Source organism: Antechinus flavipes, chromosome 1 (assembly GCF_016432865.1).
Source record: "Antechinus flavipes isolate AdamAnt ecotype Samford, QLD, Australia chromosome 1, AdamAnt_v2, whole genome shotgun sequence".
Taxonomy (NCBI): domain Eukaryota; kingdom Metazoa; phylum Chordata; class Mammalia; order Dasyuromorphia; family Dasyuridae; genus Antechinus; species Antechinus flavipes.
Window position 1 is genome coordinate 207,367,036 of NC_067398.1, and position 12,461 is coordinate 207,379,496.

At 36.1% G+C, this 12,461-nt stretch overlaps 1 protein-coding gene and 1 non-coding gene across 2 annotated transcripts; both read right to left on the bottom strand.

Annotated features, from left to right (window-relative positions):
- Positions 1–2,502: 2,502 nt before the first annotated feature.
- On the bottom strand, positions 2,503–2,609 carry LOC127546020 (U6 spliceosomal RNA). Its single transcript, XR_007949891.1, has one exon. It is a non-coding gene; the product is annotated as a U6 spliceosomal RNA (small nuclear RNA).
- Positions 2,610–2,998: 389 nt separating this feature from the next.
- Positions 2,999–7,050, bottom strand: HINT1 (histidine triad nucleotide binding protein 1). The gene is made up of 3 exons (XM_051995302.1): positions 6,868–7,050; positions 4,324–4,428; positions 2,999–3,298 (listed from the first exon to the last, which is right to left on the bottom strand). Exons 1-3 carry the CDS (start codon positions 6,976–6,978, stop codon positions 3,134–3,136), a joined length of 381 nt encoding a protein of 126 aa, XP_051851262.1. The 5' UTR covers positions 6,979–7,050; the 3' UTR covers positions 2,999–3,133.
- Positions 7,051–12,461: the final 5,411 nt, after the last annotated feature.

The window sequence follows — 12,461 nt, forward strand, 5'->3', positions numbered from 1 at the left end:
TGCTATGAAACATATTCATACACATGTAGGCAAATATATGTGTATGAATCATTTACTCTTCACCCATAGAGAAAAAATAAAGTGGACAAAGAATGTCTATTACCAAAACTAATAACATAGAAGGAAAGTGAGGGGGGACAGGGTTTAAAGCAAATTTTTCTGATAAAGGCCTCATTCTTACATAGGCTAATTTCTTAAATATATAGGAAACAGCCAATAAAAATAACAGCCCTTTGTCAACCAATGGTTCAATGAGTTGAAGTTTTCAGAAGAAATCAAAACTATTTGGAACTATTCCCAAAGGGCTATAAAACTGCCTGTAAACCTTTTACCCAGAAATACTACTACCAAGTCTATATCCCAGATTTATCAAAAAAAAAAAAAAAGGGGGGGAAAGCAGCCACATGCACAAAAATATTTACAGCAGGGTTTTTTTTTTTTTTTTCCTGTTTTTTTTTTGGTGGAAAAAACTGGAAATTGAGGGGATACCCATCAAATGGGAAAAGGCTGAACAAGTCTGTGGTATATGCCCATCAAAATGATGTGGGAGATGGCTTCAAAAAACCTGAGATTAACACACAATTGAGCAGAATCAGGACACTGTAGATAATAGCAGTACTGTAATGATCACCAACTATGAAAGGGTTAGCTACTTTAATGAATGACCTAAGACAATTCCAAAGAACTCATGATAAAAAATATTACCTACCTCAAGAGAACTAATAAATTTTGAGGGTAAGATTGAAGCATAGTTTTTTTTTTCACTTTTTCTTGCAACATGGCTAATGTAGAAATGTTTACATGTTTTCACATGTATGATGTATTGTTTACCTCCTCAGTGGGTGGGAAATGGGGTGAGAAAAGGTTAAAATTTGTAAATCAATTTTTTTTCAATGTTATGACTGCATGTTTACATCAAATTACTTTCTCAACAAAGGGAGTGGGGAAGGAGAGAGAAAATATGGACCTCAAAAATGTTTAAAATTATATATAGAAAAAAATAAAAATTTCTCATAAAAATAAAAAATGTTAGAAATGATGATTTTTTTCTTTAAAAAAAAAGTATTTTGCTTATATAATTTGTTGGGGCTCCGGGTTCTGAGAAGATGGTGAAGTAGGTTGGTAAATTTCAGGCTCTCCAGATTTCCCCTCAAAATAGAACAAATTTGCACCTCAGAGCAAACATACTGGTGAAAAATCAACAAGACTTGGGACAGAACAGAAGTCCTCCAGACAACCCCAAAAGATCTGAAGACAGACCACAGCTGAGGATTAACCTGTCTGAAGCGCAAACCCTTCCAGGCTAACTCCCTAGAACTTTGGAGCTGCTGGGTTTGACTGGAGCCTCAGCAGGAACCATCAAAACTTTCACTTCCCACACTACTTGTGGATTTGGGTCTGAGTCCCAGAGGACTAAATGAACCTAGACTGATTGGGAACATCAGGTCCAGCTGTGCTGCTGAGATCCCTGGGCTAGAAGGAACTAGCTGCCTTTAAGGGCAGAAGCAGTGGGGCAGGATGCTGCTGGCTGTGGGCACTTGGTAGAATAGGGAGCTCTTGGTTTAGAGTTAGTGGTCAGAGGGGAGAAATGAAGGGAACTTGAGCCACCATCCTCCCACCCCACAATTAAAGGTGCTTAAGCTAGGGCAGCTAGGTGGCACATTGGTTGGAGCGACAGTCCTTAAGTCAGGAGGACCTGAGTTCAAATTTAACCTCAACACTTCCTAGCTGTATGGCCCTGGGCAAGTCACCTAACTCCAATTGCCTCAGCACACAAAACAAAACAAAAACAAAAAGAAAAAAAGGTGCTTACACTAATACCTTTTATTTTAAAAAGAAAAAAAAATTAACCAGCTTGTCAATCACTAGGTATATCTAAAATGGGCAAAATGCATCCAGAATTAACAAGAGAAGAGCGCAGCCTGGACTGCCTTTAAAAAAGATCCTTCAATGATCCAAATTTCCATCTGAAGAAGTTATATCTTTTTAACATACACATGCAATATTGTAATGTAACTTATTACCTGTAATACAACTGTAAATTGTTAGATTTTATTTATATTTATATTAATAGTAAATTGAAATGTAATATTCTGCCTGTGCTATATGAATTCGAACAGTTAACAGAAGTGTCTATAAAGAAATGAGTATCAAATAAAACAGGCTGCAACATATAAAAAGTGAATAACATGAGTAAAAGATGTCATAGAGGAAGTTTATAATAGGAAAAAAAAGCTGGCCATAAGGATGACACTAGATAGCCTGATAATTACACTGATGGTCCTACAATGCCAAAAGAAATTGTACTCAACTTATGGGAGGACAGTGATGAATATTTCAGATGAGCAAAAATGGACAGATAATGTTAAAGGAAAAAAACAACCAAACTGATGAGGTTACAAATTAATTTTATCTATATGAGCATTTTAGATAATAGTACATATAAGGTAATAGCATATGTACGCTATTATAATAGTATATGTACGCTAGAAGAAAAGTCTTCTAAAGAGATTACTTTTCATGAATTTGTTTGTCATCCTTGTACAGGGCCCATGGTAATCTTCTCTGTACTGTTCCAATTTTGGTGTACATGCTGCTGAAATGAGCACAAGAAATTACTTTTATTCATGGTAGCAAAATCATGCTCCAGTTTTCTTCATCTATGCTCCAATGATCTCCTCTGAATTGACCAGCTGCAATAGGTCCCCTGCAGTAAAAACTGACACTTGGTTTCTATGGCAGGTAGTCATTAAATTAATCTTTAATATGCTACTGCTAAATAGCATGATTATGTACTCACTGCCAAACACAAGATTTTAAAAATTATTTGTATTTTTTACTCCAATACTTGCTCCCTAAAAGGAAGCATGTCTAAATACGAAGTAAACTATCGAACCACTCTATAAAATTGTCACCAATTCTAAGGTTCTCTGGAAAATGAAAGTCCATATATTAGAAAAATATATATAAAATTTTAGTCAAATTCAGAAACATGGAAAACAGGTAACTGTCTTTTATTGTATACATTTTGAAGTGATTTCCCAATTTCTTGTTTCACAGAAAACATTAAGTATATTCAGTTTAACATATACAGTAAACTTGCCTTGTTCCCTAAATAATTCATTCCAACAATTTATCCAGGGGGCCATTTCATCTGACGCCCTCCAAGGACATGCAGATGGATATGATAAACAGATTGCCCCCCATCTGCGCCTTCGTTGATCACCATTCGGTATCCTTTTTTCAGTCCCAGGTCAGCTGCACATTTCTTGCCAACAATCATTAAGTGTCCAAGAAGCTAAAAAAGAATAAATAAGTCATTTATCAAGTTAAATTTATCCCTAGAAAAAGTCTTTTGGCAAATATACCTTTAAATCATTACAATTTCATAGATGCTCTGAATAAAGAATCCATTGAATATATCAGACACTTCCTTCTCTAAGTATGTGTAGTTTTGAGCACCATTAAGCACTCTGATATCCCTTACACCATGACCAATCCGATCTTTTTGTTTAATCATACATTTTCTTGATGCTATTTCTTACATGCAGGTCTTCAATGAAGACATGCTGCAAACTATATGTGTCCAACCCTGTAGATTTTTTATGTATTTTTTCCAAAGCTTTGTTGCTCTAAGTTTAACTACTTATTATAAAGAGAACATTTTTTTTAAGTGGGTAGAATCTGGAGATCATTAAAACTACTCTGCAATTTTTCAAGTATTTTTCAGCTTAGTATCCTCCTCTAATTCAATTCTTAATCTAATACACTGTACATAAGCAGTGCTTGTCTTAAACACAGATTTGCTAACTCAAAAGACTAGTTATTCACCTTCATGTCAGTCTAAGCAACGAGCATTTTTCATTAATTTCATATATTTCCTATGAGATGTAATACCTTGTTATATATACATCATAAGAGAGCTGAGTGGTAAACTAGATGGAGTTGGGTATTGAGGACCCACCTGGACAAGTCTTTTTAACCTGCTGTTTCCTCATCTGTAAAATGAGGGAACAACACCTATTTCCCAGAAATGTTGAGGTTCGAATGAAATAATTGTATAACATTTAGAAGTGCTTTCCCATAGAAAGTACTACTTGAAAGTTAGCAATCATTTTTTTTTTTTTAATTTACAAAAGTTTTCAAACTTTCAAACATTTCCACATTGGTGGAAGATTTTTTCACCTTGAAGCTCCCATCTTGATGAAATCATGAATCCAAATTAAAAAAATTTTTTTTAATATGAATTTAAAATTTAAATATTTTATAATTTATAAATTTATATAATTTAAAAGCTTAAAACTATACCAATAATTTAGTGACATTTTCATCATCATCTTCTGCTACAGAAATTTGGGTAATTGGTTTCTTGGGTATTACCAGGAAATGAGTTGGGGCTTGTGGGCAAACGTCGTGAAAAGCAAGACACTAGGTAAAAAAGAAACATCAAAATTTCTGTGGTCAAAAAACCCTTTAAATTCTAAATATTATACATTATCCATATAAAACTTACTAGAATAATAGACTGCAAGGAGAAAAAAAAATAAAAAAATTAAAGAATTAGATTCTGACATTTTGATATCAGCTGTTTCTTTATTCTGTGCATAGCTATAGAAACACATACATACATATTTAAAACAGGGAATTCCAGTCAACCTTACCAAAATATTATGATTATTTAATAGCACCACAATGCATGCACTTTACATCAAGTTATTCTGTTGGTCAGGAAAAAAATGCAACAGTTAATAAGATGACCAGGGAGCAACTGATAAATATTAGTTAACATTATTATTATGACACAGTATTTCTTTTCTTTCACACTCCCTCCCAGGTAATTTCACAGAAGGGCTTAAACAGAGCAGAAGTCGGAATACCATATTTTTTTGCTTCAAAATATATAGTAATTCTAAAAGTAAAACCTATATAAGGTGAAAATAAAATGCATTAAGGTCTATAATGCCAAGGGTGTTTACCACACTTTTTAATTTGTACTTTTAAAGGGAGACAATTAAGAGTTAAATGACTTCCCCAGGATCAAACAGATAGTATGCCACACACTTTTTAAAAATGAAATGGAATACCATTTTCTTTTACTAACTACAAACTATAGTAAAGCTAGCTACCTAAAGTAAAATCTTGAGAAAAAGAAGGGCAAATCCAGGTCACAGGTGACTCTTTTAAATAGTTTGCTTACAATTTTTTAAATTCCTACTTTGAGAAATGATAGAAACTGGAAAGGATACAAATAAAATTATTTCTGACTCAAACAGTTTATATTGCACTGGTGAGGGTTGGGAGACAGATGTGGTAGATGGGATATAGTTAGTTTGAGATCTATGCAAATCACTTCACTACAAGGACTCAACTTCTCCATTTATAAATAAGAAAAACAGGCTAGATTAAGCTTCTTAATTGTGAGTCCTGTAACTAAAAGTGTGTGTGTGGGGAATCCTGAAAAATTTGGCAAGATTTAATTCCTTATGTAATAAACAAGCACATCCAACTCAGTATGCAAATCTGCTTTCCTCTTTAATAAATGGTAAAATTTTATGTATACATTTGTGTATATATATGTAGAAGAGTTGTTTTAAATTAGATTTCTTTATGATTTATTGTCAGTAAATACTTTGCTTTGCATAACAATTTAAATACCTACATACCCGGTGTAATGTATGGAAAAAGTTTAAGTGGTCCTGGGCTAGATGATTGCAACGGTCCATTCACCCCAGATAAAGACATGTGTTGCTATTCTACTGGAAGGATTTTTAACATTAGCATTTTAACGGAATCTCACTTCAAAGTAAAAATGTTTATAAGGGAAAAAGTTAAGAACTTCACATGGCCTCACGGTAGTTTTTTTATTCCTGTGAGGTCAGCGTGTTTGATTTGGCAAATCATCAGATTTCAAGAGGTATTAAGTCATCGCTGATTAAAGAGGTTTCTTTTTTCTCTTTCCATATCTTTAAGATGAACTTTCTCTTTCAGAAAATCATGGGCTTCCCCCCTGGCAGGCTACCACTAGAAAGCTGGAGGACTGCTATGACACTGATCAGATTTCTGACCTCTCAGGAAGAGAGCTGGCAAGATTGCGACATTCCTTGCAAAGCCTGCCTGGAGTAAGCAGTATGGCGGCAGTGGAGAAAGGCTCCAAGAATTTCAGAGGCATAAAAACGCACAGTCTCTCTGATACAATGGCTTCCTTACTCTTTTCCCAACAGATCTTTCTTTCTGATGGCAAAAAGTCTTTGAACAGAGGCGTCCATGTTAGAAGATAGCCTTTTCCTTGAGGGAGGTCAGAGGGAGCCCTAGAGACTGGCTAGGCAGCAATTCTCAAGAGCAGACGGGGCGAGAGGTCCCTGGCACCTGGCAAGGGAAGAAACGGACCTCTAGGCATCAAGGCCTTTTATTCCCAGCTTAGCGGGGAAAAGATTACAACAAGGTCAAATAATTGGCAAAAGAGTCGGCTGCAGGAACCAGGATCATAGACTTAAAACTCAAGAAACCTGATAAATCTTCCAATCCAACCCTTTCATTTCCTAATTTAAAACAAAAAACCGTCGCCCACCCAAGTGAAGACACGTTCACAAGGTCACAGAAATAAATTCTGGATTGGCATGGGTGGGGTTTTCTAGGGAGCTTTTCCTTTGAGGAAAAAGAAGCTGATTAAAAACCAATATAATTTAAAAATAAATGCGGGAACTACCCCTCTTCCAATCTTCGTCCCTCATCAGATCCCACCGCTCTCCCTCGTTGGCTTTCCGGGCCCCCGAGGATCGTCCTGCCCGCCTTGGCCGAGATGCTTCAGCAAATTCTCGGCGCGCGCCCACGTCCCCGCTTCTTTACCCTCTTCTTTCCCATTCCTACCCGATCATCCTCAAAAATGATTTTGGCTGGGATTTCCTTGCGAATTATTTTCCCGAAGATCGTGTCTCCTCCAGGCTGGGCAGTTTGAGCTTTGCTGATCTCATCTGCCATAGCGGCGCCTCTCCCAGCCCCGGCGCGCCGCCACCACAGACTGCTGCAGCCGCAACGGTACTACGCCCAGGCGGCTTCTAGAAAGCACTTCCCTGTGAGCGCAACGCGCCCCGGCTACTGAGCATGCCCGCACTCAGGAACTAAAGCCACGTGGGAGTTTTAACTTGCAGATTCTCTCGTTAGGTTAGCGTAACAAAAAGCGGGTAAAAAACTCATTAAATATGGAAATTAGGTGATGGCCAAGAAAAATTGCACTAGAGGAAACCTATTAAAGCTAAAAATTATTCTATTTATGCCTCACAGTTCACTCTTTCTCCATCTACTCCTCGATCCCGCTAGAAATCAGCGTTTGCTGTTTACATTGAAACTTGCTTGGGCAAGTAATATTGAGCATGCTCTATAACTGACCTCTAGCTCTAGGCACTGGTGGAAAGTGCAAAGATACAGTGCAGGAAAGAGAGCTGGCCCTTTTTAGCCCAATGACAGTATGGCCTCTCAGGACTGATCCTAGGCATAGGATGTTATAACCGGGAAAGATCATCGTCTCCCTCCCACCCCCCATTTTATAGAAAAGCAAACAAGCTCAGAATGGCTCGTGGAAAATACAAGATGAAAATGATCTGACTCGAGTTATACACTCCACTCTAAACCAATGCTGCCTCTCTTGATAGGAGAAAGGCTTAGTTTTGTTTTTTGTTTTTCTTTTTCTTAGGGGTCAACCTGCCAGATTCTTTAGGAAGTAATATTTAAGGAAAAAGTCCACTTTGCAATGCATATATTATGATAGAAGCATGAATAAGCACTAAAGAATCAAGAACATGCTGATTTTCTTAATAGTTATAAACTAGTTATTAGGTTTCATAACTAATACGAGTTATGACTGTCCTGGAGCCTATTACTTGAAAACATAGAGCAATCATTGCCCCAACATAACTACATCTTCCATTCTTGACCTGTCTGCAGTAATTTCTACCACAGGCCATTCCTCTGAAATATTCTGGGTCAGGAAATTAAAATCTGACCTTAGATATTTTGTAACCGGAGACAAGTCATTTATGTGCCTCTCTTTCCCCAAACATAAAAAAGGGAATAACAGTCATAAGGATTGTCCTTAGGATCTTAAGATACTTGCAAATTACTGAGCACTGTGCTTGGCACATACATAGTGTTTAATGACTCTTGGTTCTACTTGACTACTCTTTCTCAATCTTCTTGGTTGGTGTAATATGACCAAATGAGAGCAAGACTCTAACCTGAGCCCTCTTCTTTCTATACTCTCACAAGAAAGTCTAATCAGTTCTCATGGGTTTCATTATCATTTCTCTACAGATGATTCCAAGATCTGGTCTTTCTTTTTGGAGCTCTGGTAATGCATTGAACTACCTAGCAGACATTTCAAACTGTGGCAGATGTTTGCAATAACAACCTGTCTAAAATAGAACTTGCTGTGTCCTGGGCAAGGATACTCTCACTTCTTATTCTACCAGATTCACAACCTCAGCATCATCCTTGACTCCTCATTTTCTTCCCCATATAGATACAATCAGTCGCCAAATTGTTTTTTCTACTTCTGCATCTCTTACATCTCATCCCTTCCCACTTCTGACATGTATCACCTGAACCAGATCGCTCCCTTCTCTAATCCAACCTCTTCCTAGCTGCCAAAGTAATATTCCTTAAACCCGTCTGATCATGTCACTTGGAATCCTATTTAAATCCTATTTAAACTTCAGTTATTATTTCTTCTAGGATAAAACATAAACTTCTCTCTTTGACACTTAAATGTTTTCACAATCTGGTCCCAATTTACCTTTCAATCAATCAGTAAGTATTTATTTATCACCAGGCTATGTGCTGGATGCTAGAAATACAAGTACAATAGAATGAAACAATCATACTCAGAATGAGTTTATGTCCCATTTAAAGGGGAATACATATACATATAAAACTATATACAGCACAAATATAGTGTGTGTGTGTGTGTGTGTGTGTGTGTGTATGTAAACACATATACAAAGTTGTTAAAAAACAAGGTAATTTGGGAAAGAGGGAAATCAAGAAAAGCTTTGTACAGAAAATAGTGTCTAAACTGTGTTAAAAAAAAATAGGATAAGATGAAGAGATAAAAAGGGAGTGCATTGGAGACAGAAGATAGAAAATGTACAATAAGAAATAGAAAGTCCATTTTGATTGGATCACAGAGTGCTAGAAAGGAGAATAATAGGTAATGGGGTTGAGAAGTTAGGTTATGGTCAGATCATAATGTAGCCTTAAAAACTTAAAAAAAAAAAAAAAAAGTTTGCTTTTTATCAGAGAGACAATACTATTGAAATTGTCTAAGTAGGAGAACTACAAGGCTAAATCTGCCCTTAAAAATTACTTTGGCAGCACTATGTAAATTGTGTTGGAATAGAGAGATTGGAAGTGGAGAAATTAGTTTGTTTAAACCAATTACTGTTGCAAAATCTATATAGCTGAAATTACAGACACTAATGGTACCTTTGATATGAACAGGAAAGATAGAGGAATTAATTTAGGGGGAAAGATGAATTGAGCTTTAGACATGTTGAGTTTAAGGTATCTCTGAAACATTCATTTTGAATATCCATCTTAAGAGGTAGTTAAATATCACGGATTACTCCTTATAGGCTAGCCAAACTATGTTTCTTACTATTACATATGCACAATATTTCATCTCCCATTTTGTACAAGGTCTATGTCTTTGTTCTGGCTTTCTCCTCTGCTTTGAATGCAATCCTTCCTCATTTCTGCTTCTTGGAATACCTTGTTTACTTAAAGACTCAACTCCATTACCTCCTGCCACATGTAATAGGCTGATTCTCCACCAGAGGAGGCTGAAGTGTTCTCTCTCTTTAAAAATCCATGCAAACTGATTTCAGATCTAGGGAAATCTATCTTCTGAAGAAAGCGGTCACTATTTCTAATTCTTTATGATTCCACCACAGAAAACATCACTTAAAGCTTTGGTTTGGCTCATATATCCTTGTAAGGGAATAAAAAGGTTAATACAAAGCAAGTCAGGTGTAGAACAGCTATTTATTTTCATCACACACACAAAAATGCTTAAAAACACACAAAAATAAATATGGACAAATATTTAAAACACAATTCTCCCAGGAGTCAAGACATTAAAACATGAATCATTTACTTGGACTATTAAATAGGCATTCATCACCTCATTAGCTCTACAGTGTCTTAAACAATCCCATAAAGTTTCTGTCTTCTGATAAGTTAGGCCACATTCATTACCTCTTTATGGATGTCTTCTCTGAGAAAGATGTAGATGCAAAAACCTAATTCTACTACCAGCTGGCTCTAAATAAAGGATAAATTAACTTCAGACATTTTAAACAGTCTCCACAATTGGAAAGGTACATTTCAAAATCAATCTTTGGTTACATATATTCAGGGAAAGAAGCAGAAGAGACAAGCAGAAGCTTAAGGCTCACACTTGCCCAGGTAGCAGATTAAAAAAAAAAAAGTCTCAAAGTATTCCTGTGCACTAACATTTGAAAGTAATTCCACTTTATTTTAAAATTCAATAGAGTCATTATGAATAATTAGGAAATGAGAAATCTAAGCTTCTTAAACTAAAAGGTAGATCAAGCATCCTAACACTCATGCATAAAAACTTCAGAAGATTGAAATTGTAACTTCAAATAGAATGAATGAAAATTGTTTCTTAAATGATTTTAAATCAAGCACTGTGCTACAGGTTAGTTCTTCAGGAAGTATAGGAATATTTGGAATTTATCAAGGGACACAAGGGCTAATTTATCAATGCTACAAGAACAGCCCACTACCATTGGAAAGGGCCGAGATCAGGGCAGAGAGAGAATTCTGAATTTTCTGTGATACAGGGTAGAGATGTGGATTCAGGGTCTGGAGGTTTTCTATCTGGTATGCTAAGGCAGCCATGAGAAGTAACAAATTAAAATTGAAAAAATCCTAAAAGAATCATAAATACTTTGGTCATAAATATTCCCTATGTATCATGGAGTTATAGATCTCATCTGTTTGCAGATATCAAATTTTTGCTCGAGTCAAATCTAAAAACAGCAACACAACCTAACTTTGGTCACTAGCCTAAAAAAATTTCAACTTCACAATAGATTTTACAACTTTTATACTATTCCCCCTACATTTTGCATACTCATAAACACTCATTATTTTTCCCATATCAAAATGTTCAATTTCCTATTACGTTTGTTAAGTCCCATATTCCAAGAAAGTACTATTATGCATTTAATGCTGGAAATTAAATTTCTAAAACCTTGATAAGCTGGAGGATAACAAGGATGGTTAGAATGATGTTTCATTCTTCTCTTTATATCTGTAATGCACATGTACAGTTGCTTCAGAGGAATTTTTAAAATGCTTGGTGAATTATACTAAATTGTAAGTCACAATTTATGATTGTGAGAAAATGGTTGAAGAAAATGGAATATCTAATTCAGAGAAGATGAAAGGGATGAAGAATAAGCTGTCTTGGAATTTTAAGTGCCATCATGTGGGGGGGAAAGGGTAATTAATCAATAGGCAGTCATTAAGCATTGTTAGGTCCTGCAATTACAAAAATAAAAATGACATAGTCCTTAGGGTCAAGAAGTTTGATTATAATGGAGGAAACAACAGACCCCTGGGATCAAATATAAAATCCTTTGCTTGAACTACAAAGTCCCTCTATCTTTTCAGTCTTCTTCTATCTTCTGTCCTGCCACACAGCCTTTAGAGACCCTGGTCTCCTTCCTGTTTCTTACACATGAAACTCCACCTCCTGATTCCAGGCATTTTCATTGGCCAACTGCTATGTATGAGACACAGTTCCTCCTCATCACCTTCTAGTTGCTCTGCCCACCTTCAAAAAAATTAAGGTACCACATTCTGCAAGTTTTTTCCCTGATCCTCCTCAAAGATAGTGCCTTTCCCCTTTTGATTATTTCCAATTTATCCTGTATATATCTTTTATGTACATAGTGTTTATATGTTTTCTCCCTATTTGAATATAAGCTCTCGACCAGAAGGACTGTGTAGAAGGGTTTATCATGGCAAGAAGGGCTATCTCAGTGTCAGAAACTGGGAGAAAGGATAATGTATGAGATGGAAGAGAATGGGAAAAAATCGAGCTTATATTAAATGGTTTTGTTTCAGGAAAATAAAAGACAAAGTCTGTAAGGGTTGGAGGAGAAGTCTTACTTTCTGTTTGCACTGTAAGTGACTCCTCCTCTTCCTCCTCCCACCCTTACACCTTTGGACTCATCTAAAGAGTGTAGAAAAGAGATAGGAAATTTAAGGAGAAAAAAGATGATTTGGAATAGTTTTTGTGAGAAGAAAGTGAATCAATTACAGAGGAACAAAAGGACTTCCCTGCTCCAAGGAGGGCCAAAACCGAAATTGGATAACAAATTTATAATGTATCCAATCAGTGACTTTCTCCAGCTTTATTCAGTAACCTATGAGTA